This window comes from Solea solea, chromosome 17, assembly GCF_958295425.1.
Source record: "Solea solea chromosome 17, fSolSol10.1, whole genome shotgun sequence".
Lineage (NCBI taxonomy): Eukaryota > Metazoa > Chordata > Actinopteri > Pleuronectiformes > Soleidae > Solea > Solea solea.
In genome coordinates this window covers 15,562,679-15,589,834 of record NC_081150.1, presented here as the reverse complement: position 1 = coordinate 15,589,834, position 27,156 = coordinate 15,562,679, and the positions used below count along the sequence as shown (strand labels likewise).

At 42.8% G+C, this 27,156-nt stretch overlaps 2 protein-coding genes across 6 annotated transcripts in view; one reads left to right on the top strand and one right to left on the bottom strand.

The window, feature by feature from the left end:
• The first annotated feature begins 60 nt into the window (after nt 1-60).
• Nucleotides 61-15,097, top strand: syt14b (synaptotagmin XIVb). 5 transcript variants are annotated; one of them, XM_058613488.1, is made up of 10 exons: nt 61-92; nt 1,913-1,960; nt 5,493-5,560; nt 6,428-7,378; nt 7,598-7,729; nt 9,376-9,647; nt 9,732-10,169; nt 10,328-10,508; nt 10,878-10,934; nt 11,694-15,097. In XM_058613488.1, the coding sequence occupies exons 4-10, from the start codon at nt 6,487-6,489 to the stop codon at nt 12,008-12,010; spliced, it is 2,289 nt and encodes a 762-aa protein (XP_058469471.1). In that variant the 5' UTR covers nt 61-92; nt 1,913-1,960; nt 5,493-5,560; nt 6,428-6,486; the 3' UTR covers nt 12,011-15,097. The 5 variants fall into 5 exon arrangements, with proteins under 5 accessions (XP_058469471.1, XP_058469472.1, XP_058469474.1 ...); XM_058613489.1 differs by having other exon boundaries at nt 6,387-7,378; XM_058613491.1 differs by lacking the exon at nt 6,428-7,378 and having other exon boundaries at nt 64-92; nt 5,414-5,560.
• A 764-nt stretch (nt 15,098-15,861) lies between these two features.
• The window catches only part of extl3 (exostosin-like glycosyltransferase 3), a 28,717-nt gene continuing 17,422 nt past the window's right edge, over nt 15,862-27,156 (bottom strand). The window contains exons 2-6 of the mRNA XM_058613484.1: nt 22,597-25,218; nt 21,886-22,013; nt 20,753-20,897; nt 19,438-19,566; nt 15,862-17,237 (exon numbers count right to left, since the gene is read on the bottom strand). Of these exons, the coding sequence (XP_058469467.1) occupies nt 17,028-17,237; nt 19,438-19,566; nt 20,753-20,897; nt 21,886-22,013; nt 22,597-24,735 (2,751 nt within the window). The 5' untranslated portion in view covers nt 24,736-25,218 and the 3' untranslated portion in view covers nt 15,862-17,027. The remainder of the gene's footprint in view (nt 17,238-19,437; nt 19,567-20,752; nt 20,898-21,885; nt 22,014-22,596; nt 25,219-27,156) is intronic.

Genomic DNA, 27,156 nt, shown 5'->3' with positions numbered 1-27,156 from the left:
CGGTTACACAATCTCTCCCTCCATCACCCCTCCACCCCCGCCCCCAACAGTTGGTTGGTACCGTCCGAGACGAAGCATCATGGCGATAGACGGTGAGTACTCCTCGGTGTGAGTTGTCCTGCGGGACTCGTGTGAAACTTTGCTCCGGGACAGAATAAGCGCCGTGTGTGAATGACATTTTGTCGTCACTGAATGTGTGTATAAAACGTTTAAATCCAGTTAGTCTGTGAGAGCCGCCGTAAGTACCGCAGTGCTCCGGAGCTGGGACAGCAGCAGCTAACTAGCTTCTCGGGGGCTGGTGATGCTGCTGCCGGAGCGGCGGACACCTGCACTGATGCAGGGATGCTGTGGTCTGCCGGCCCCGTGAAGTCCCGGTGCTCTTTGTTTTAGTCCGAGAAACAATTGAAAAATAATTAAAAACACACTTTTAAAGTCCAATTAAAAAAAACAGGCTTTAATTTAAAAAAGACAACAGCAATAGCAGTGACTACTACTTTGTTTTGTCACAGTTTGAGAACTAGATGACTACGCGGATTGATATCATTTAATGGATGGATTGATGAAAATGACTATTTTGACGTGTGTGTCATTACGCCGTTTAACGTGCTGTTAACACTCTTTAATCGTCACGAGTCAATTATCTTATCAATACTCAAAGTTATCATCACGGTTCACGTGCAGGACACTGACAACTCACAATAGGCGATATACTGGTGGATAGAGTGTCTCTACGGGGCTAGAAAGTGACCGGAACACCGGGCAGCGACTAAAGACGGGGACGCGGTCATTGATGGGCAGGCACGTGCCTTTACCCCGTCACTGTTCTTTCTTTCTTTTTTTCTATTGTGTCACGTGCAGCCATGCGTTTGTTGATGGATCATGACACATCAGAGTGAGAGAGAGGGAGGGAGAGAGAGAGAGAGAGCAGCGTTAAAGGAGATTAATGTAGATCAATGTCCTTAATTTATGTTTTATGTAACACTGTAACACTTTAATCAAACTGTCCATGACTTATGCCCTTCAACTCAGAAAATGTATTTATTTTTCTTAGGGATTAGCAATAATTCAATATCAATACTCTAACGACATGGTTCTCAAACTGTGGTATGTGTACCACCAGTGGTACACGAGCCACTAGAGTATGTGATTGGAGTGGAGTTGAGGAATTTTGACCACAGTGCGTAGAAAATGAAATCAATATCCCCAAAAATAAACAATGACTCGCTCCATCTGAATCTAATTTCACTATAACCAGTGTCTGATGTAAATGTAAACAAGAGGATGATGATGATATGCATCATAATATCTTCTGTTATGTAATCATTTCTGTGGTGTTCCCAGTTGTTGCAATATGTAACTTTGCCAGTAAATCCCACACACTGGCCCTTTAATTTTTTGATGTGGTATTTAATGTCTTATTACATTTTGAATCTATTATAGTGAATATTGAAGTGAATAAATGAAAAAAAATACAATACAAAGTTAGTTATTTTCCTTGAATCAGTGATTTGTGATTCCTAAAGTGTGGGCTCTAGACCCCTGGTGGGCTGTGAGAGTACTGCAGGTAGGCAGTGTGAGGTCATAAAAATGAAGATATTATAATTATATGATATAATATTAATCTTTCTCATCTAATTGTCAAAAATGTCAAACTATTTCTTTAACACAGATGTTTTTAACTTGCATTCCTTGCTACAGGATATGTTGTAAAAAAAAAAAGTAGCTTTAATACATTCAGAATGATTGTTTTTGTTTTTTTTCTTGGTTGCAGCTCATCATTTTTACATTCGCTGACATGATCATGACCATCTGCCTGCTCCTTTAACCCGAGGCCTGAGCATATGTTCCTACAGTCCATGAAATCATACATTCACCTCTGACTGCCAACTCTTCACCTCTCTCTTCCCACCAGGAGGGGGCAGAAACTGTGGTGTCCATGAGCTTATCTGTGCCAGACGAGGTAAGGCTGTGTTACACGTTATTCTTTCACTCATATGTATTGGAATTTGTAAGTGCATATTCAATTTTTCCACTCATTTTTTTATATTTTTGGCGACATCCAGACATTTAACCCGAGCTCTTAACCTCCCACTTTCTTGGGAATTCCCTCTGAAGTTTTTCTGCATATACAGAGTTTCTCTATATAGATTCCTGAAAGCATAACGTGTGTGTGTGTGTGTGTGTGTGTGTGTGTGTGAATTATACATGGCCTATCAAGTTTTAGTTCACTTCAGCAAAAGACAGCAGCTGTGTGTTCATGATTTATTTAGCGGGGAGGTTTTGTTTTTCGTATCAGAGGTCCATGTGTAAGCAACATTCCCAGATTGCCTACCTACTTCTTAAACAAGCGTGCCGTATAAACAACAGCCGAGTTAATTATTCAGCTGGTTTAAGACTGTTCATTGTGGTTATTTCGGCTCATACGTGAACACGCGAATGAAGGTAAACGGTCATAATCGGCGTCTTTTATGTCATTTCCTTCCATCTGTGTCACGTTTGTTTCCCTCGTGTTCATTGGAAGCAAACAATGAACTGGAAGGTGCTCATGTTTCTGTGAGATCATTATTCATTTTCTGTTTTCACATTTCACGCTTCAGTCGGTTGCATTTTTTTTTTTCCCCTTTGTTTTTAATGCTACTGGAGTCTTTAATGGTGGGGAGGAAAAAAAAAAGCAGATTGAATCCAGAAGCTCATTTTTAAGACTTTAAGAGTTCAGTCTCAGTTCATACACTCGGTGATGATGATGACTGGAGAGAGTGGGAGAGGAAAGAAAGGAAGAAAGCTTTCATCTGCTTTTGCTGGTAAACTTTACTGTTAAAAGTAACCGATAGCAGGGTGATCTTTCTTTCTACCACGCCACTTTCCAGTCTATGTTGAAGCAGGGATCAGGTTACCTCAGGTGTCTTCAATTATTCAGCCGTCGTTTACATTTACAGAGCAGCGCTGTGAATGGAGTGTCATCACAACCCCGGGGGGCGCAGGGACAAACGTCGGTCACTTTTTCGTACCTCGGGGCTGCAGCGGCGCAGAGGTCATTCTGTCTGTAAGAGTTGACGAGTAAGCCCGGCAAGAGCTGGATGTAAGGGATTTATTCCACGTCGGATTAATTTTGAGCATTTTTTTTCCCCCTCTTCTGAGGTCTTTTACAGTGGCAGAAATAAGCGGTAGTGCTTTTTCTGGTGTGTTAAAATAGGATATTCGTTTAGACGAGGTAAGACTGTGTCACCACATCACTCTCCCTCATCATCTCTCCTCCTCCTCCTCCTCCTGTCATTTTTTTTTAGGGCTAAAGCTTTGATCGTTTTGGCTGTCTGCTGCAGCCAGTGCTGTTTGACAGGCTGCAGTACAGTCTCTCTCTCTCTCTCTCTCTGCTTGTTGCCATGGTGAAACAAGTCTGTCCATAATAATTTCAGTTTGTAGTCGGGAGGAGGTTTGACAGATTATGTCTGTATTATTCCTCTCTCCCTCTGTCATTTGTCAAATATAGTTTTTACACTGTTTAATCAGTGACAAGAGGATTTGTTACCAAACACATGCAACATGTGGTCAGTCAGGTTCATATTGACCCTAAATGTCCCAATATTGTTATTTTATTGGTTTTTCAAAGAACAGAAGCGAATAATTAACGTTATTATTAAGTAGTAAATTAATTATTCTCTTTAATTAATATCTTATTTGGTCCATAAAATGCCTGTACAATTTTCTAAACTCGAAGTGATGTCTTCAAAATTTCTTTTTGTGATCAAGTGATCAATTTACCGTGACATAAGACAAAGAGAATAAGAAAATCCTCAATTTTGAGGAACACGAAATGAATGATAAAGTTGAAAGTTTTATCAGTGGATCATGGTCTTTTCAGGTTGAGCTTGTCCCTAAGAATATACTCATTGAGGAATCTACGGAAAAAACACCTTATTTTATCCATATTACAAATATTCAGTTTAAGAGAAAAGAAGCTGAAGACAGTTTTTTTATGACAAAAGAAACACAACAACAGTGGTATGATTGCTAACTGAAAACTAAGGTATTCACTGCTGAATATTGGGAACAATAACCGTATTGTATCTGCATTATGTGCCTCATAATTGTGCTGAGAATTCCGACCTTGCATATTGTTAAACCTTGCCTGCGGTCAGTGTATGCTTTACTATAAAACCTGCTCTGCCCTTTTCCACGGAGGCGTTTGATCTTTAGAAAGTGCTGCTCATTCTTCATTTTCGACCAACTCTCCTTCTCTCTTCTTCTGCCGTTACACTGTAGTGTGTATTAGACCAGCTTTAATTCTATATCATCTGTGTAACAGATTTAAAACAAATGATGGCACGTAACCACATTACACCATTAACACTTAAACTACGCTATATTGTAACACAAGGATGAAAATATAAAGATAGGGCTGCTCGATTATGGAAGAAATAATAATCACGATGATTTGCGTCAAAATTTAAATCACGGTTATTTCATTGACTTCAACTTGAAACAAATGGAATTTATTATGGAAATGGCTTTGAACATGAAATTTTGAATGAAACTTTTCAATTTACCCTGCAGTAACTATCTAATATCTTTAATATTAATATCTAACCCAGGGATTCCACAGAATGTGTGTGTTCTATTTTTTAATCAGACACCTTTACAACATTAAAAACGTTATTTTCAGAGTAAAAGCCCCCGTTTTTTTATTAATCGTTTTGTTTCGATTACTTTGTTTTTGTAATCGTTTAGGGGTCGTAATCATAATTGAAACACAAGTTTCGATTAATTGCACAGCCCTAAATAAAGATGTGGATTGTTTCCGGCATGTTTTGTTTACATTTACGTAGAAAATAGAACATAAAACCGAATTCAGTTGTGATTGTGGTGTTTGAAAGGTCCAGCTTTTTAAATATTGTGAATATTATCTGGTTTCTTTGCTTCTCTAGGAGAGTAAACTGAACATTTATTGGTTCACGAGATTAACCGATATCGACAGTAATTGTTAATTGCCGCCTCAGTGGTGTGTGTAGCTCATTAAGTGCAGGCCCAGTGCAGGTTTTACTAGGTCGTGGTTTGATGGAGTCCCTTTGAGGCTGCCATAAAAATAGCACAGATCCGCAGCGCGGGGCTGAGTTGCTACATGGAGAACGGTTGGCCTACATACAGCGCTGTAGATCACAACTGGGTTAGTCTTTGGTGTGGAAAAAAAAAAAAGCAAATAATGCTGCTCTGACAAAGCAGCATTTAGAGAGTTTGATTCTATCATCAAACCAAAGTATTATTGGTATCAAAGGGGATTTGTTTTGTTTGTAGTCTCGAGGGATATTTTACTTCACAGCTATATTCCTCCATAATCTTTTCTGTTTTTATGTCTGTGGTCTAATTTCTGTCTGTCTGTCTCCTCCCTCTCCTTTATTTCTGTTCTTCTCCTCCTCAGTCTCTCCTGAGCTTCTGGGTGTCCTGTCTTCCATTACAGCCTTCATGGCGTTGATGGCTCTGTTTTTTCTTTACCTCAGCAACAAGCTGTCAGCGGGGAGTCCTGACGATCTGTCACACCTCAGTGGTTATAAGAACACACAGCCAGGTACCTGACACACACACACACACACACACACAGTGGCTACATGTACATGCACATCAGGATTGTAAAGTTATGTTTTTACAGTCACTTCTTAGTCCTTCCTTCTGTCTCTAAATCCCCAAATACCCATCGCAATTCAAGCCAAAGTAAACAAACTATATTTGCAGCTGGACAGTCACAGTGTGCCTAAACACATAGGTTATTTTACAGCATTAAAATGTAATAAAAATATGATATAATTGATAGATTACAAATATATGGATGCAGAAAAAGGAAAGAAAGGGTAAAAATATATCATATGTATATATATATATATATATATATATATCATATGTATGTATATATATATACATATACATATATACATATATATGTGTATATATATGTATGAATCCTGACCAGAAACAAACACAGAGATGTTTCAAAGTGCTTTAAATTAGAGTGACATAAAATAAGTTACGACAGAATAAATGAGAATCATTTACTACTTGTACTTAAAGTACAGGAAATGACATACCTACATACCCATATTAACAAAAACTATAATAAACCAAGGATACAGTACTAATACTAGCTATACTAACTATGCTATTTCCTCTCTGTCTCATAAGCATACAACGCTTTTATAAACCCTGTTACTTTATTGTTTAACACTAAAATTAAACAGATAAGCTGCAATCTTGAGTGTCATCATTATTATCTGTAAACATAACAGTGTAACTGTTGATATCTGAAATCAAATAGGAACATGAGTTGTCACATGACAAGAGGACGATCAGCTTTAAAATACACATTTGCATGAAACATGTCTTTCTAATCTTCACCACAGCCGTGTTTGTGTTGCTGCTAACAACCACATGTCCGTGTCAGGGCCTCGAATGAGCTAATCTAGTGGTCAGCAGCGTGGTGACGAGCTCCCCGGCTGAGAGATGGCCTTCTTCAAGAGCTTCCAGCAGAACCTCCCATCTGTTGACATTTCCTCTATCTTGGACTCGGTCACCAGTCGCGTGGACGACTTGGCCAACGCCGTCAGCGACGCCACTTACGCCGTCAGCGACCAGGTCACCACCATCATCAACAAGGTGGACGACGGGGAGAACGGCAGCGGCAGCGGGCAGGGGGCTGCTCAGACATCACCGGAGGGAAAGAGCGGCAACAAAGGCCTGTGGCAAATGTCCAGAGACTCTGAAACAGGCAACACCAACAACCAAGCCAGTGATTCAGCAGAGGCCGAGTCTGCCGGAGCCGGCCAGCTGGAGTGGGAGTGGAGGAACGGGTGCTGGCGAGTTAAAAAGACTGAGGCTGAGTTAGAAGAAGAGGAGAAGAAGAAGGAGGAGGAGAGGGAGCTACAGGAGAAGAGAGAGCAGAGGAGACAAGAACGGAGGAAGAAGCAGCTGGAGAAAGAGGCCATGTCTCAGAGAATGAGAGAGGAAGCTCAAGAGGGAGAGGAAGACGCTGAGGAGAAACCGGACCAGAGCGAAGACCAAACGACTGTTCAGCAAAGAAGTGATGACTGTGATAAACCTCCTCCTCCTTCACCGGGTCCTGAGCATGAAAGCAGCTCGTCAAAACAGAATAAAACTAAAGACGAGGGAGGAGAGGAGGAAGAGCTGGAGAACAGTGGTGCAAGAGAGGGGGACGATGAGGAGGAGGCGGAGGAGGTGGAGCTTCCCGTACCTTCATCGACGGCAAAAAAGAAAAAGTCAAGCAAGAAGAAGGCAAAGGACGCAAAAGAGAGTACAAAAAAGTCAGGGAAAGATGTGGAGAAAAAGAAGGAGAAAAGCAAGAAGAGCAAGAAGAAGAAGAAGAAAGGCAGCCAAGGTTAGAGGGTGTGCTGCTCCCCTTTTCAACACTTCTTCTTCTTCTCTTGTTTTATAAGTGAAATCTTTTCCCTAAAACTCGCCTTTCCAGAGCGTTAAAGTGTGAAAGTGTCATGATCTGCATCTTCGTCTCTTGAGCTCCTTGCTTTTTCTCACACATTATGTTTTTATCAGATAAAAAATACTGTGTCAACCAGAGTGTCCCATGTGTTCTGTGCAGACGGGGTTTTATCAGACAGCGAAGAGGACCGAGGCCATGATGCGGCGGCACAGAAGAGCTCTGTGTGGAGCAGCGAGCGCAAACAGTCCACCGAGCACGGAGGATACAGCAGCGAGGCCTCCAGTGAGCGGGGTGAGGACATCAACCTCTACTCTATTCATACGTTCAAAAAAAAACCTTTACTATGAGTGGTGGAATTTTGACAGAGGAAACTGACGTACAGTACAGAGTAGAAAGGGAAATTCAGTGCAAATTGTTTCCATTATCGATTCATCTGTCAATTATTTTAGACTTCTGTAAAATGTCAGAAAATCTTTAAAGAAAACTTTGATCAGAGTTTACTAAATCTGGAAATTATGATGTTCTCAAATGTCCAGTTTCAATGATGTCTTTGTTATGTGGAGCAAAGAAACCAGAAAATATATGTATTTATATATGTATACATATATACATACATATATGTACATATATACATACATATATATGTACATATATGTATACATAAATATACATACATACACATATATGTATGTATGTATGTATGTATGTATATGTACATACATACATACATACATATATGTACATATATTTATGTATACATATATACATACATATATGTACATATATGTATACATAAATATACATACATACATATATATGTATGTATATGTACATACATATATATGTACATATATGTATACATATATACATACATATATGTACATATATACATACATATATATGTACATATATGTATACATAAATATACATACATACACATATATGTATGTATGTATGTATGTATATGTACATACATACATATATGTACATATATTTATGTATACATATATACATACATATATGTACATATATGTATACATAAATATACATACATACATATGTATGTATATGTACATACATACATATATGTACATATATGTATACATAAATATATATATACATACATGTATGTACATACATATATGTACATATATGTATACATAAATATATATATACATACATATATGTATGTATGTACATATATATGTACATACATACATATATATACATGTACATATATATGCATATATATAATATTTTTTGAATAGTCTATCAAAATCAATAGTTTCCGATTCATTTAGTAATCAATTAATGATCAATTAATAGAATAATGCTTACAAATAAAAGCATGAGTGAATGCAGAATTCACAGTTAATTATGTTTTACTGACAAAAACATTTGGAAAATCAGCTTCACCCAAGTGCATACATAGCACCAAGAGAAAATCTCTTCTCATCCTGAACACAACTTCTCTTTATCTTATCATTAAAAGCCACAAAAACCTTTGAACCTCGTAGCTTCAGACGCCTGTTCAACAATGATGTGATTTACCTCCTCAAAGCTCACGTAACATGAGCTTTGTTTGAATTTTCCATTCCATAAATGGCCACTAGCTGGCTTTTCTTCATACATTATGTATTTGAAAATGCTTTTGTGCATGTGTGCAAACTCCAGGGTTTCTCAAGACTTTTATACACAAAGTTCCAGACTTTGAAAAAGTCTGCATTTGAAAATTCTCAGACTTTCACAACCTGCTGAGACGCCCTGATACATGGAGCGATGTACAAAACGTGGGAAACCTAGTTAGTTAGTAAAGATGATCTACCTGTGTGGTTTCTTCACAGTTTAAGAGGTCAACCTGAGTCTGTGGCAGACTGCATGTGTCTCGAGTGTCACTCCTCCCATATCACGTTACTCCCTCTGTGTCACGAAAGCAGTAAACAGCATCCAGAGGATCAAGAAAGATCCCTCTCTCAATGAGCTCCAGCCTCCGCCGTACCAGGACAAGTGCACGGCCGCTGCCGCCGCCACCACCGCGTCCTCTCGGTCGCGCTCGGAGCGAGGCGTTCAGAGGGGTTCGCCCCCGCAGCGCCGCGACAGCTCGCACTGCTCCAGTGAGGCCAGCGTGGAGCAGGACTCGGAGAGCTACCTCAACAAAGGCTGCGAGGAGGACATACCCAGCGACAGCACTGCCGTTCTGGGACCAGAGGTGACGTCACAGTCACTTTTTTTACGCGTGTCTAAGATATTTCTCTTTTTTTTTTAACTCCTTCTCTTCCTCTCTTTCTTCCAGGATGGATCGGGCCATCAGCTGCCCACTGCCTACGAGCCAGAGCCTCTGGCCAAATACGGAACGCTGGACGTCGCCTTCGAGTACGACTCGGGCGAGCAGTATTTGGCCGTCACGGTCACCGCGGCGACAGACATCCCCGCCCTCAAACAGACGGGGAACATCTCGTGGCAGGTGCACCTGGTCCTGCTGCCGACCAAGAAACAGCGGGCCAAGACTGGTGTCCAGAAGGGGCCGTGTCCCGTCTTCACGGAGACGTTCAAGTTCTCCAGGGTGGAGCAGGAGGCTCTGGGCGACTACGCCGTCCGTTTCCGCCTGTACAGCGTCAGGCGGATGAAGAAGGAGAAGGTGCTCGGCGAGAAGGTTTTCTACCTGACGAAGCTCAACCTGCAGGGGAAGATGGCTCTCCCCGTCACCCTGGAGCCCAGCTCTGAACTCACTGTGAGTAGAGGTTGACGTGTGACACGAGATCTCACCATTTTTGGTTCCGTAAAGCTGAAAAAATAATATTTTAGGCCTCTAAAAATGTTATAGAACGTCTAAACCCCCTAGCAAAAACAAATTGTTAATCTTCTTCTGTTTTGACTGTGGTCTGGCAGGGTTGTGGCTCTGTGGTGAGCGTGTCTCGCAGCGCGGGGGCTCTGTCCTACCGCTTCACAGAGGACTCCACCCTCCCCGAGATCCTCCTGGGCCTCATCTACAACTCCACCACGGGACGGCTCTCCGCCGAGGTCATCCAGGGCAGCCACTTCAAAACCACGGCGTCCGACAAACCCGTCAGTAAGTGTCAAAAGCCCTTTGGCTTTTAAATGGAAAAAAGGTAAATTTCCTGCTGGGTAATTTTCCCCTCCATTATCTGCCTAACTTTCATGGCTGAATGAGGCACCGAGGCAATTGCTTTGGCGGAGCAGATGGATGAGAGACTCTCTCGGCAGCATCCAACGATGCAAAGATACATTTAAATGTTTGCCCGGCAACAGGAAATCACCGCCATGATGAGGCAATTGCTGCCGATCAGCATCTTTCTATGAAAGTTAACCTTCTGGTGTGAATCTGATCTCTATTCCATTCATGCTGACTATTATCTCTCTTCTTTCCAACCTTGTGTGTTGTGGTGTGTGTGTCTGTGTGTGTGTGTGTGTGTCACAGATGGTCTGTTTTGTTGTGTTAAACACTTTGTCGGGGGACAGCTTTATATCATGAGAGGTGAGTCTACAATTAGAACTTATATGTTAAAATATTGGAGACATCTTTATCGGCAACAACTAATGGATGAGTAAATTAATTACCAACTATTTTCATAATCGAGTAATCAGTTTGAGTGTTTTTTTACTTATTAAAACAAACATTAATGTGTATATTTGCTGCTTTCTTTGCAAATCTAGACAAGATATTTGCAGACATCATCATTTAGAGGTTAGGTAAAAACAAATGGAACATTTTCTGACATTTTATGGACCAAAAACCCCAAAAATGACTCAACAGATTCATCGATTATGAAAATCCCCATAAGTTGCAGCCCTAGTTATCTTTACAGTGTATTTTACTTTAAACCTCACACATTTTCCTGTATTCATGTCAAAGTCAAAGTCCAATATCGTGCATCCTTAACTTAATAGAATCCCAGATAGTTGTGCGGTTACTGTAAGCTTAATTACTGTTCTGACCTCGAGTCGCACACCTGCAGCATTACCTTCACACGCTGTGAGTGACAGCAGTGGAATGTAGAGCCAATCTCAGCTGACATTGAGCGAGAGGCAGAGAACATCCACAGACTTGATCGGCTTTAGAAGTCGTGAAATCTGTGAGGAGTGAGGAAATTCGGCCTCGAGTTTAAAATCAGTCTTTAATTCGAGCGCAAGGAATAACATGACGACGACTCTGCTCCCATTCCTCACAGTACCCAAGTCCCACCACTTGATGGCACTCTCTCACCACTCTCCCTCCCCACGCTCTCCTTTTCAGACACCTACGTGAAGCTGACCATGCTGGACTCCAAGGGGAAGGAGATGTCCAAGTGCAAGACGGGCGTGTGCCGCGGGCAGCCCAACCCCACGTACAAGGAGACGTTCGTGTTCCAGGTGGCGCTCTTCCAGCTGTCCGAGGTGTCGCTGGTGGTGTCCGTGTTCTGCCGCCGGAGCAGCATGAGGCCCAGGGAGAGGCTGGGCTGGGTGTCACTGGGCCTCAACAGCACCGGCGAGGAGCAGCAGGCCCACTGGACAGAGATGAAAGACGCGGACGGTCAGCAGGTCTGTCACTGGCACACACTCAGCGACACATAGGGCGAAAGGCGGCGAGTCCCCCCGCCCCACCACACCACCGAGCGAGTCGCACAGTTTTAGGCAGAAGCGGGGAGAATTTTCTTGTGTGAGGTGTGAAAGAACGGCACGACCACACTTCTCTCCCCGAGACGCACTTTATTTGCTTGTGGGGGAAAAAACTCCAGCCTCTGTACGGACAGAGACACAGCGAGACAAAGCGAGACACTGTCCTAACCCAACTGAATCAAGAACAGAAGGAACAGGAACGTCTGTGGAATCTGCATGGTAACACTTTTAACCGTTTACAGGACAATGTCGGGAGACGACTTCCAAAACATTCTCTCTCTCTCTCTCTCTCTCTGAAAACCTGGACCAAAGAGCTTCCTACACAGGGACCAACCGGCTCCTCCTCCATTATCTCCTGGGCTTCCCTGGACTTCAGCTGCCACCAGCATACCAGACATGTCTTTATCAGTCACAGCCATTGACAGAAGAGAATGCAACAAGAAGACTGTTAACTCCAAAAAAAAAAAAGAAAAAAGCCTACTACATGCTGCAACTATGCTCCCGAGCCGTGCTTTGTACGGTTTGTTTACACGCACATGAATCCATTCGTTTTATCTTTTTTTTTTTTTTTTTTGGATTACCAGTTTCTCCTCTTTGTGTTTTGCACAAAGGCAGATTTTCTTTTCTTCTTTTCTTCTCCCTCCCTCTCTTGTATCGTGGTCTTGTGTAACTCTATGCATCTGACGCCACTTTAAACCACACGACTGAATCACTCTCTCTCTCTCTGTGTGTCCTCTGAGTCTCGTACTGACTGCTGTTGTTGCTGAGTCCAACAGAATTGGACACAGCGCCGCATGCCATTGGTATCAAAGAGCAGCTCGGTACAGACTGAGCCCCGTTTCCCTGCTCAGCCTCCTGACAACTCAGCCATGTTCATTCATGTAGAAACACGGTGCTTCCTGCTGAGGGGGAATATGCAAACGCCCGTGCAGTCCAATAAACCCGACAGACGAGCGCGGTCGCTGTGGAGTGAGTAAGGGGTGGCAACAAATTCAATTATAGAAAAAAACAATGGAGTGAATGGACAATGTAATTGTGAGAAATCTGACCTTCATCTGGAACAAAGCCAGTGTTGAGGTGTGATCGTAAAAAAAAAAAAAGAAAAAAAGCCATGCGTCAGAAAAGGCCCCCAAAAAAACAAGAATGCTGAAGACTGCACCACCACACCTCAGTGAAACCCTCTCTCCTCTGTTCTCCTCCTCCTCGACCCTGTGATGTCAGATTTAAACTCTTCACCTCTGCTTCCAGGTTCTGTAACAGTCTTCAGCTCTTCTTCTTTTTCTCTCTCTCTGCAGCTTTAATCATTATATGATTGTTTGACTGGGTTTCATGAAACCAGATGTGTCGCATTCCTGCCACATAAATAAATGTTTGCAGATAAAACACGGGAGGGAGAAACAGCCACCGAAGTGCTTTTCCTTCGTTTCCTGCATTACTGAACAGTCACATAAACACACAACAAAGACGTAGTTCTGCTCATGATCTCCTCGTCAACATACAAGAGGGAATGTTTACGTCTTTTTTTCTTTTCTCCCGTTAGATAAATGAGACGTGATGAGATTTAAAAGGGTGCTGGGAGGCAGGTTTTATTCACTCCGGACAGAACCGGGCCGTCTTGGCTCAGGCTGAGCTTCATATTTAACGGTAAGATATGAGTAGAGCGGTGGCTTTCTTATCTTTTAAAGAAAATACTGTGCGCATCCAACGGTGAATTATTGCCGACTAAATAAAAAAGGCACGGAGTTGGGTCATTTATCTCTACAGCAGCGATGTAGATGCTCATTTCTCTACTGTACTGTATGTGGGTCAGCACTGACTGAGCCAAAGCGTATTCATGTCGTAGATTATGCACGTTAAACGCAATAAGCAGCACTTCCAAGCACATTTAAACATCTCCTAATGCCATGGTTCTCAAACTGTGGTACTTGGAAGAAAATCAGAAATACTGCAGGTGAGGAATTATGCCCAGAGTGTGTAGAAAATGAAACGAATAACAATTATCGATCACTCCATCTTAATCTAATTTCACTATACCAGTGTGAGAAGTATAAGGGAGGAGGACGATGAGAGAGTAAATTAAAGAATAAATCTGCTTCCTGTGGAAAAAGTCTGTAGCTAACATTATGTATAATTTTTTGTAGTGTTAAATTGAGCCCTTTATTATGTACTTCAGACAATGCCTTAGTCTCATTTCTGCAGATAAACCAGCAAGAGCTTGTGTTTCACGTTTGTAGTTCGGGGTTTGCTGCTATGTGCAGTCCCACCAGTAGGTGTCACCATTTCCTACACACTGGAGTAACGTATTATTGCGAACGTCAACACTCGTACTTAATTTTTGTAATTTTAATACGATACCAAATCAGGGAAAGGAAACATAAGGATAATGTTTTTAACCATGTTGTGAGTTTTTTTTTTTTTTTTTAATTATTATTAGTTTGACGCTGTTGTCAAGTTATCTGCAGCGCTGTCCGCAGACCCAGGATCACCATAGTTCCACCGCTCCATTCTTTACACATCATCACAGACTGACTTGACCGAGGCCTTCCAGAGAAACGCTCCCTGCTTTAGGCCACACCAAACCAGCTGTGCCACAGATCGGAGAGGGGACGAGAGGGAGTTTTTTAACTTCCAAAACACCAGCTGACCCAAATTGCTCCCCGGGGACAGGTTTAGCGTCGGCCAGGTTATTATGAGGCAATAAAAAACCTGCTGAATGGTAGCAGTGGGGGGGGGGGGGCAAGTTGTTTTTTCCACGACATAAAATGTAAATTTGGATTTGTTTTAGCCGCGTTGCCAACTTGAACCGCGGTCATTAGGAAACTGGCTCCGTGTTTAATCTCTTTACAGAGAATATTTCCATTTGAATGTGTTTGCATTTCACCAGGAGGGTCAGTGTGTCGCAGCAGCAGCAGGAACAGGTAAAAAAAAAAAAAAAAAAAGACACATTAACTAGTGTCCACTGGCTTTCAGCAGCTCACTTTATGACATTTCTACTTATAGACTCAGTGACCACAGTTTAACATAAAGTTTGCTCTCACGTCAGTGGCATGAGCTAGTTCTCCTTTAAAAAAAAAAAAAAAAAACAAAATCAGTTAAGCTGATGTTTTGTCCTTTTATTGCATGAGTCAGTCACTTTAAAAAAAAAAAAAAAAAATCATAATATATTTAATAAATATACAGGAAACATGAACCTATGGAAGTTTTCGGAAAAAAAACAAAACATTTGGGAAAGAAGATACTAATCTAATATATCTTTAAATTGGATCTGCTACAGGATTTTTTTTTTTCTTGATTTTTTTCATTTAAAGTTTGACGTGGTCGAATAAAAAGAGTCGAGTACCATGCAGAGAGTGTATGTGAGGGGCTTCCAGACTGTGTTACTTTGTGCACTCTGCGGAGTTCGCTGGACGACAGCAGATGTATCGTACCGATTTGGCAAAGTTAACATTCATCAAAAAAAACAAACAAAGTGAAACCAACATGGTCGATGCTAAAGTGACATTTCTGCCCGAGCTGGGAAAAGCGAGCTCTATACAGACGGAACAGACAAAAGCAGGGGGGGAACGTGTATCCAGTCATGTTATTACAAAAAGAAAGACTTATTTGTTTTCTGGTGGAGAGTTTAAACAAGAGGCTTTTAGTTGGTGAATAAAATGAGTCCTTTATCAGTCTTGGGGACTCAAACTGGCAACCCTCCGGTTACAAGACAAGTTCCTTTTCCACTTGGCCGTGGGCTGCCCTCCCTAGCTCAGCTTTACTGAACATAGATTCACCAGCAGCAACACAAATCCACCTACACCTGCCAGTAAAGCTCAAATACTTAACATTTATTGATTCAATAATCATTTTTATACATTCTTTCCTGTTTGTATTTCAAAAACAAACAAAAAAATGGTTAAATATGAGGTTGAAACTAAATTTAAGACTGCCAGAATGCAAATAAACATTTTCTTTCACTTTCTTTTTTTAAACATGTTCCTACTGTCAATCAGAATCAGAAAAAGCTATTTTTTTGGCAACTGTGACTCCTGACTATGTTGCGAGGGAAACTGTAAGAATTCCATTTTTTTTCAGACATAAGTTAACACCGTACAGCAAGCATACAGCGAAGGGCGGAGGCGGAACAAAAATGACTAAAGTGGCGGCTGGTTTTCATGACACGTTTGAGGCATTATGGTGACAGCGGACACACGACTGGACATGGATCGGGCCGACGTGATTCCCCTGTTTCACACTAAATCTGTGTCTCACCCCACCACGGGCAGAGGACCTGGAAAAACATAAAGAGATTTACACATTTAAACAGCATTATTTAAAAAAACAAAACAAAGAAAAGAAAAAGAGTTTGTTTCCAATAAAATACTTCTGACAATCAGTGCTTCTCTCGTGTACATGTACAAGGAGTACAGTTTGTAACTGTAATAAAACAGGAAAAGAGCGCAGCGGCGGCTGTGAGCCACCGTCACTGTTTGTTCTCCGTGCTGAAACCCGTCGACAACAGACTGCTGCTGCTGCTGCTGCTGCTGCTGCTGCTGCTGCTGAGCCGAGCGCGGTCAGTGGTCACTCTGTAATCAGGCTCTTTTATCAGAGTTTGTCCTGAAAGAGTTTTCTGTACACTGTGTACAACCGCCGTTGCTCCCTCTGCAGGCCAGGTTCAGAGGTGCCGATGACATCTGTAGTGGTTAATGATGGAGCGTGACTGAAGAACATGAATCGGGAGGAGTTGACGTCCGCTGGGAGAAAAAAAAAAGAAGCTTTGTTTTGTTGGCAGTGGAGCTTCCACTCTTCAAATTTTCAGTAGAGATGTGGAGTTTTAAAATCGTCTCTTCCCACACAGGTAACCTCTCGAGGCAAAATTTCCCTCCAGCGCATCTGTCAATCAACTCCTGCTCTCGTTAAATACTTCCCACTCCGTCAATTCCACTGCGCTCCTGGGCTCTTTGCTTGCGCCACTCGCCCCCCCCCCCCGATGCTAGATGAACTTGAAGCACTTGGTCTTGTCGTGGGGCAGACGAGTCTTAAAAAGCACCGAGTCCACGCGGAACTGCGTGTACAGCAGCGGCATGTAGCCGTAGACCTTGACGAAGAAGTTGATGCACTTGTGGCGCTCGTGGAAGTGTGAGTCGTCATGCGAGAGGGCCTGAGGGCAGCCGGGACAGCGGAACGTCCAGCGAGACGTGACCTACAACAGATTTGAGACACAGTTTGGTTACGATCATTTGAAAATGTTTTCGGTTTCCCCCAATAGCGCTATTATGAATGATTGTGGGACATTTTTATCAGCAGTGCTCAGTAATCTAGCAGCAGGGAGGCACTGCAGCTGAATCAATGAGGGGAAAAATCAGTAGCTAAATGTAGTTTTCCGGTAACATAAGTCACATTTCTGGTGATATATATGCGACACCACTCAGCTCGGCTCTACTTGGTTTATTTTGCTTTTCCATTAGGGATAGTACCTGGAACCTGGTGCTTTTTTGGTACCTGCTCTGGTGCTGAGCCGATACTAAAATGTGACGTCTACCGGTCGCTGATTGGTCAGAGAGTGTCCGACACAATAATCAAATGCCAGTTAAAAAGACTTCAACAATCCTGGAAACTTCTAGCACAGACATTTCTAAAATCTCAATATTTAACAGAGGAGTCTGGTGTATTTAGCGACAGCGCTGCTTGAAAGCCGGCGATCGTGAGCCGAATCGCAACCCGTTCAGCCGCATTTTAGCTCAGTGCTCCGGTCATACAGGAAGTATCTTTTTAAAAGGAACAACCGCTTTGCTCGTCACTAATTTGTGCGTTCGTGTTGTGCATAAAAAGACTTTTATAGCAGTGCTATGACGACCATGCTCACTCTGAGGAGCGACTAGAACTAGCGCTAGAACTGTACAACATGATCCATTCAACTCCATTCACATTGTCAGGCTAAAGTGACTCATAGCCAGTTATTCCAAAGATGTGACTCAGATCTCTCTTTTCCTTTTTTTTCTTTTTTCCAGGGTTTTGTGAACACAAAAATCTGATCATCCATTCTGGCTTTATGTCACTTCAGTATGTGATCCCAGATCAGATCTCTAGAACTGATCCGTGTGGCACCGGGAGAACATGGTCACGTCAGAATCCATGCAGCTTTTTGTCTATTCACATGCTGCGAGTGTTGCTGCAGCAGTGCAGCAAAATCAAACAATGGAGAGTGTGGGGGCATGTGTTCCATTTCACACAATGGCAGCATTCACATCCAAACCAGATGGAAGACACTCGTAGTTGTGACGGTGAACTGTATTGAATGGGATTTTAGCAAAATGGCTTCGTCCTGATCCTGAGAGCATTTTTCCTTCTGTGACTTTCAAGGTTGGAATGAAATAAAAGCCTTGAATTTTTTTTTCCTAGTACTCAGTCATCAAAACACGACTCTTCTGCATATTTATGGATTTTCAGTAAAGCGAGCTGCAGAAACAGGAAGCTCCCTTCACCATTTTGATTGACATTAAGAGGAGCTCCTGATTCGTGGGCAGACCATGAACAAGAGGAAAGGAATGGGGCTCGTAAACGGAGGTTAACTGCTTCAAATCCAGGTAAGAGGTAAGGTACAATTTAAAAAGGAGGGTTATTTCAACAAATATTCCAGATTCAAGAGGCTAAATTGCCACGGGGTAAGAGACCGAGTAAAAGCAGCCTTTAAGAAAAGAACTTCAACTGAAAAATGTTGAAGTGTAGAAAAAGAAATGCTTAAACTCACTCCGACTGTTCTCAGATCAGCAGCGGTGATGCAGAAAAAAAAAACGCTGTTTATTTTCTGCTTTATTTGTTCGCGTCGGACAAGAGGAGAAATGACGTTGCTCACTATTTATTTTTAACTTTTTTTTTTAAACAGTCAAACCTCAGGTCCATTATTCACACGGCTTACTTCTCGCAGCCAAACGCTGTCATGCGACACACTCCATCAAAGCCGCCCTTAATTCCTCCTGAAACAACCCTGAATATTAACACCCCTCTAAATCAAAAAGAACTTAAATCGAGGGCTGTGGAGACGTTTCTGTTTCAACACCTTCCCTGCTCTGATTGGGACAAGCATTTGTCAAGCCATTTAGAGTTTATATGTATAATATACACACACACACACACACACACACACACACACACACACACACACACACACTCTCAGGTGACAAACGACCTTCCGATAAAAAAAAGAAATCGAGGAGGAAAATCAGGCATAACGGACAAATTTGATCTTGTGTTTTAATTTACAGTTTGAGTGGAATATTGGACGTGTCACTTTGAGTAATGGCACGGCTAAGTGGGCAAAAATATAAATACACCGGGCCCAGGGGGGGGGGGAGTTCTGCCAACGCCGAGCGCAGCCAGACTGCGTCCGCTCCGTCACTGACCTTTATGGGAGGTTTGCGAGTGATGTGAGACACCAGGAAGTTCATGGCGATGTCCTCGCAGTTTATGTACTCGTCCACCATGTCCCTGATGGCCTGTGGCATCACGTAGGAGTAAAGGTAGGCGTAGTACTGCGGGAACCGAAGAGACACAGGGACAAAATGTGCAACAATTATTTAGCGATTAATGATTTGATTAAAAGAACAAAGGCTGTAACTGATGATTATTTGTGAGTCAAAGACTGACACAATAGAACAAAGCAGAAAGTTGTATTTTTTTTCATTGTATCATCGTAAAAGTGTATCGATATACAACTGTATCGCGACATGGTAGTTAGGAGAGGAATTCTGGGAAATTAAATATGCCGGAATGTAGTGGGAATAATGTGTGTCACTCAACGTGCAACACAGTTGTGGTGCGTTTCCCTCATGGTGCAGCTCGGTTTGGTACAGTACGGTGCGGTACGGAACTGCAAAGCCAGGGTATATAATACATGTTCCTGTTTATTAATATTAGTGAGTGAATACAATCAAAACCTCTTTACACAAGAGGGGTAAACTCTAGGTCGTGGCCCAGGCCAGAATATACCCCCAGGTATAGTTTGGCCTAGGACAGTTTATTCCCCGGGTTTTACTCTGGCCTGGGCCAAACTACACCCGGGTTTATTCTAGGCAGGGGTCAATTTGGTCTGTTACAACGTTGCAGCAACATCAGACGCAACACAACAGACAACAACGAAAGAGCAGCTTGTTTTGTTTTCTGTTGAAAGAAACATTGGTCGCAAGGAAGTGACACTTTTCTGTCGCCCAATTGTGGGTCTAGCTCCACCTTTACCGTACCGTACAATTGCTCTGGTGCCCCAAGCGAAGGGTACCGAAAAATGTAATGTTTGGGGCTGATCATTTTGGTACTATTCCTAATGGAAGTCTTAGAGCAAAAAAAGCACCTCTTACTACGTTTCAGAGACAGAGGCAGGAGAGGTAACAGAAGGTAAACATTTAAAAACGCTACCACACATTTGAAGGTTTTTTGCAGTTCATTTTCCAACGTCCTTTCTCTCTTTTCTTCTTCATTAGTGAGTGCAGTCCTGGCAGATAATTAAAATTAGTACTTCCTGTTGTGCACTGCAGTATCAAATAAACATTGATGGGGTTTTATTTGTTTAAAAAAAAAACAATGAGCCAGCACTAAAATCCTGCATTGAAGGGATTTTTTTTTTTTTAACGCCATCGACGTATCGTAAAAAGCTCCAGAAATTAGTTTGTGATACAGCTCTGATATGGATAAAAGACACAAGTGTGAAGTGCAGGTTCTGACCTTATGGAAGAAAGCAGCTCCTGTCAGGACCATGGAGAGCTCACATGAGTAGTTGGAGTTGTAGAGCCATGACTGATGGTTGACATCCCACGCATGATACCTCCCAGGGAAACCCACAATTCGATCTCTGGCCTCACGCCACACTCTGAGAAACACACATGAGCAGAAGTTTTTATTTTCAAACACTGAACTCGTGTCTTAAAGTGGATATTTGTAATGTGTTGTGGTCATTCATTTGTATCCGCCTGTGCATAAGGCATTGTTTTGCACCCATCTGTTTCGGCTTGCCATCTATGTGAGCCATGTGGCAACATGAGTCCTCTTGGGACCAATTAAGTCTCCATTTTTGTCGTCTTCTACTCGTGTACGACAGTGTTATCCAACAGCATTTAAAACACCAAGATTTCACTGTTGGCTTAAATCTACACACACTGTAGTTGAGTCACAGCAAGATACCACAAAAACAACATGTTTCAGTTAATCAGCTGAAATTTCGAACACAGGCAGAAAAGAAGCTCATATGAAAACACTTAAGAGAAGTGATGTGATGTTTATTTTCTTCTTTGGGGAGAGTGGAGGTGAGGAAATATTCCTCAGTAATTCTGTTGAGGGGTGTGAGGAAATGAACGCACACGCACACGCACACGCACACGCACACGCACACGCAATTTTGCCTGCCTGGACAAGCTACGACAGCCCCTAGTCTGAACGTGGGGAGGGGTGCGTGCAAGAGTATTAACTCAACAGCATACTTCTGATCTTTTAAGGGGTTTAAACACAGCCTTTTAAAGTACACTATTACTACAAATGAACCAATAAATGCGAGAGGTTGATAAAAAAAACATTTCCCCTCTTTATTTCCTCCAGTTCCGTTTGAGTTTATCTGCGTGAATCATTATTGGACGTGAGCAATGTGAAACTTCTGCATTTTCACAACTTTTTGGGGCCTTTCCTGGAATTTCTTTTCACAGCAAATCACATCTCGTTCAGTTGTAAAATGAACACAGTGCCTGTAAAATAATGAATACTTAAGAAAATGTGTTTAGTCATTTCATTTAGTTGTAATTGAAGATCTTGATAAAAAAAAAAAAAAAAAAAGAGCTCCCTGCATTTATCCTTTCAACACCACTGACCTGAACCCAAACATGATTTCATCATGGCGAAGGTGAGCGTCATCGTCAATCGACAGAATGGCCTCGGTTTCCACGGCGTCCCAGGGCAGGAAGCGGTTATTGAGGCTGTTTTTCTCTGTGCGGACAACCTGCAGACGACAACACGAGAGACGACGAGGGAAGTTAGAGCGTTTATGAAAGGTGCCTTCTTAAAGGTCGGGTAATTTGAGGACTTTTTTTGAATAATGCAGAGCAATTTGCACTTTACATCTGATCTATTTTATAATTAAATTGGCTCTTTAAAATGACTTTAGTAGTAAATCACTGCAAATTATTAAAATTCAGGATTGTATATCATTGTGTGCTTCTTGCAGTTCAGTAAAATTCTTTCTGGTTCACACAAGATTAGCACAACATATCCTCAAATTTGATTATGACAAATACAAAGCCTAGTTCTTTAGTTCTCTCACAGTTTATCACTTACTCACAGGCTCTTTCACAAATGTACAGCGAGAAAATGAAATGGATTTTAATGTTAATATTTTATACATTAAGTCTTCATTCAAAAGCACAAGTTTTGTTATGCATGCATGCCAGGTTTCTTCACACCCTTCTAATAAAGCTGCTGGTAATTTGTAATGGACTTTCAAAGAGGCACAGGTGATTTTTAAGATGTTTGCACCGCCTCTGACAGATTTGATTGATTAAATTTGATTATTCCACAACACTCACCACAATTGGCAGGCCAATGTCGGGCCACAGGAGGTCATCTGAAGGAGGTTTGGGTGAATTCCACACCACCACGACCTTGTTCAGGTAAGGCAACCCATTCAACCTCTCCAGAGAATTCATCAACACCTCCTCCCTCTCATATGTGAGCATAACCACCGTGAACTGTTCTCGAGGCACGTTGCCTCCTAGAGCTGCCTGAAACTCCTTTCCCGAGCCCCCCGTACCTCCACCTATGGGCCTAAAACCAGTACCAGAGCCCAGGAATTTGGCTTCAGAGGGCAGCACAGGGTCCAAAGGAGTGTGCGGAAACAGATGAAAAGGCCCCGGGGCCCGGTTCCATGCTCTGTAGGTGTCTACAGCAGTGTATGTGAAGTTGCGAAGAAAGCGTGGCGAGGCGTAGGGGGGCTCCGTCTCGACGGGACCCAAATCCAGATCACCATTGTCAGCCAGGTTGGCGTCAGTTCCTGCCAGCTTCCCAGCTTTGTGAGGAATCTCGTGGGCAGGTTCTTCTTTGATGGGTGCAGCTGGAACCTGGATGCTGGTTCTGATGCTCGCCAGGATGGTACTGAGAACATTCTCTGAGGTGGAGAAGTAGGTCTCCCACAGGAAGCGACCTTGCCGCCTCAAAGCTAGCATATCATTGTCCGACAGGCTGCGCAGCAAGAAGTGTAGCTCTGTGACACGAGGTTTGGGGACTATAATCACCGCTTCACTCCAGCGAATAAACTGGTGGTAAGGTAGTCTGGAGTGGTCGCCCAACACAACTGGAATTGCTCCCACTTCTAAGGCCTCGAAGAGCCTCATTCCACAGCCTGCCGAGGCCACCAGCTGTCCATCTCCTGGAGCAATCACAAGGGCAAAAGTAGAAGCCTTGAGTACCTCCAGCCTGTCATCCCTCTGTCCACAAAGAGCCCACTCAGTTGGCAGACTTGGCTGAGGGTCCTTACATGTGAACTCCACCAGCACCTGATCCAGGTGGCTGTCCTGCACTGCCTTTAGGGTGCCAATGATGCGATCGTCGTAGTCAGCTGGTGGGTCTCCTTCCAGCTCCTCCTCGAAAGACTGAGGGGGCGACTCTTGTAAGCTGCTCCTTAGTGACTCCACCCTCTCTCCCTGGAAGGTGAACAGGTATTTCCTCTTTACTGGAACTTGAGGGGGCACTTCCAAAAAGTTAGGTTCTGAAAGAGCATGAACCAGGGGGGACACAACCAAGTCAAAGCCCTCACGGTACTGCTGCTGAAAAAAGGTGGACTGAGCGACCGCTGCCCGTCCTGCACTCACATTATACAGGAAGTTCTGCGTCATGGACTTTCTTGAGAGATGCAAAAGTACATGGTTGTGTCCATCAATTCTCCAGTAAGGTAGATTTTTTAGTTGTTTCTCCAGCTCTGAAGGTAATGGCAGCGGACGGGAGGAGGACTCTTCGAGCTCCCCTACCAGCACCAAATACAAGCAGGCAACATCGGGATTATCAGTCACATAAATGTTGCTTTTAACTGACGCTGCAAAAGCCTGCCTCACCAATGGGTCGAGAAAGACGCCCCATGGATAAGACCCTGTGTCATAGACATACACAGGAAACCCCGATGTAAGAGGGCAGCGTCCATAGTTGAAGCAGGAACGCAGGCGGCAGAAGCGTGCAGACTTTGGTGGTGGCAATCCTGGGTCTTCCTTGTCTGGCAGCAACTTCACAGGCAGCGACAGCTTAGGCTGGTTCTGGGCCATTAGTTCTTTATAAGAATGCTCCGTCTGGCTAATAACATTCTTTAGCTGCAGCAGGTCCTGCTTGGCGCTGTCAATGCTGCGCTTACAGGCCTCGATGCGCAAGTTGAGTCGCGCAATTTCCCCATTGAGCTCCTGTCGCTTGGCCTCCAGCTGCAGCAGCTCCTCGCTGACCGACTCACGAATGCGGCAAAGGTCTTGCACGTGCTTGGCTTCACACAGTTCCCCGCCAGGCCGAGGCCCGAAGATGCGCTTATCGAGACCTCCAGCTTCATCAATGGTTGTGAGGTAGTAGTGGGCAATCAGTGGGAAAAAGACCAGGATAAAGAAGAGCATGAAACTGAGCCACGTGAGACGCACACGCCGCAGCACCCATGGCTGGCCTCCAGCGCCTACCCCACCACCGTTACGCTGCATTGTCAACTCCCTCAGTCTGCTCCTTGCCCCATCAAGGAACCGTTGCTATGGGGATCAGCAGCAGCCATCTTTAACCTTGTCAGCAAGGCAGCAGGATGGATACTAAATCATCAAAGCTGGGATGAAGCTGTGTCCTTGTGCAAAGGTCATCTGAGGCCGTTTTCCTCCTCTTGAGGATCCTGTGGGTATTAGCCTCACCTATACTCTAATATGTACTCTAATGTGTTAAAGCTCACACAACACGTTGCCATTTCTGTCATGAGGTATTGGCATTCTTCTAAATCTATGTCAGAAAGCAGTCCAGCGTCTGGAGAGGGGTGCCCCTCGAAGGGTGATGCGAGGAGAGCATGACTGCTCACAGGTGGGTGAGAGAGCCGGGGTGGAAAGTTGTTTCTATGTGGGACGTGCTCATTTTCTGACTCCCTTACAGAAAATCCTGGAAAGGTGGAGATTCAGAAATATTCTCCTCCTTGAAAAAGGGACCTAAAAGAGGGAAGAAAAGATAAAAGAGTCAATTAGTGACAAGGATCATCCATCAACAATTGACAATTTAAAGTGGAACCCATTTTATACACCTCTCAAAACATATGGCCAAGTAAAAATGTGTTTTATGAAATTCTAAAAAAAAAAAAAAAAAAAAAAAACTTTTATTAAAGACAACATTCTTCACATCCTAGATGTTGGTCACTTGTTCATTTTGTAGATGTAATGGTGGCTGTGTCCGTTATCCTCGAAAAATGTGTTTTTCCTCAAAGTCAAGAACACATTTAAGTACATTTTTAATATTCACAGTCTAGCCTTCTGCAATATGCCACTGAAAGTGGCAAGACTCTTAACCTAATCCTATTTTCACTGGCTTTTGTGCATGACTGCCTAGCCCATAAAAAAAGTCTATATGCTACTGAATACCAAAAAATATGTTTTTCCTTTTAATTTCAATTGTAATGCATAAAGAGCACGAACAGGAGAGGGAGAGCCACGGCTCAGTAAACTACACACAGCAGGCGAGCCCGACACAACAGAACCATCAGCAAATCTCATTAAAGGCCTCCTCCTGCATCCCCTACCTCATCACTGACTCAAATTACGGAGCATCCGTGATAAAGCTCCAGAGTGATGTAGAATTATCGTCACTAGTCCTGACAAGAAAACGACTCAAAGGAAACACAAAGGAAATCAGCTGCGCTTTCGGAATTCAGACTCTTGGCAGAGTCAATATGAAGTTTGCAGGATGTCCCTGAGGCTACTGAAGGAGAGCTTGTATTTTGAGGCACATCCTTAGATCATTGCTGGAATAACGTCAAATCCATCACAGACTTTCAGCTCAGTTCTAACATAAGGTGAAAGTTAGCCGCTTAGTGTCATAAACTGAATATTAAATAGATACAGCCTTCAGATTTGGAGAAAATTAGCCCGTTTCACTTGAGTCATAACATCACTAATCACTCATCTGAGGAGTTGATGGTGTCAGACACCAACTTCAGTTCTTTTTCAATAGTACATGATGTCAGTTTTGTATATCAGGTACCCATTTTGATAATATAATAGATAAAACAATAAACACAGCAAATATGAGAGGACACAGGGTGATTGACAGCTAGTAGCATTACATAGCTGCCTGTTTGCAACAATCGCAAAGCTCAAGGCTTCAAATGGGAGTTCATCCAAAAATTAGAAGCCTAAGAATAGAATAGAATACAAATTAAATTAAAGATGACAGGAGCTGCTTTTGTCGCTGTTTTGGAAAGTTACACTAGATTTGGGCCAAAACACAAAGCAACAATGGAGGCTGTGGGAACAGCATTGACAGCTCTGAAAGATTCCTACGTTGTAAGCGTAATATTTCAGTACAGTTTGTTTCTTTCTTTCCACGAGCAGACAGCAGACCCAGCTTTCTCATCTCATGTAATATCACACCACAACGCAAGCCCAGAGGATAGTCGAGCGATAGGCCAGGTGCCAAAAAAAACAAAAAACCCTAATCAAATGCATTACTGAACAAACAAGTGAGAGGGGGCCTTTATACAGCAGTGCAGGCCAAAGAAACCAAAGGTGGAAAAAGACATGCAGGTGCTGTTTACCATTTTCCAACATAACAGCTCGTTTTGATAAGGTCTAAGGCGACTTGTGAATTCAAACCTCCGTGTTTGTAGTGTTTCCATTACAGCCTCGTTAAATCACAGCAGTGACAGGATACCATCTAAATCTCAAAGCAACAAGAAAAAGGCATCTTTCATTCCATCTGCACCAAGTAATCATTTCTCCCTTCTGCCTTCATGTGACTGGCATTTCTAATTTTCCCCCAACTCTCCCAAAATACAGCATACACAGCTGGTGTTTGTGTGTGTGTGTGTGCGCTTAGTTTAAAAAAGGAAGGAGGAAAGGTACTGGTACTGATCTCATTTATAAAATGGGAACATT

Coding starts and splice junctions, on each gene's coding strand:
- syt14b (XM_058613488.1), top strand. CDS start 6,487: ATGGCCTTCTTCAAGAGCTTCCAGCAGAACCTCCCATCTGTTGACATT. Junction 10,509..10,877: donor GGCGTCCGACAAACCCGTCA/GTAAGTGTCAAA, acceptor TGTGTGTCACAG/ATGGTCTGTTTTGTTGTGTT. Junction 10,935..11,693: donor ACAGCTTTATATCATGAGAG/GTGAGTCTACAA, acceptor TCTCCTTTTCAG/ACACCTACGTGAAGCTGACC.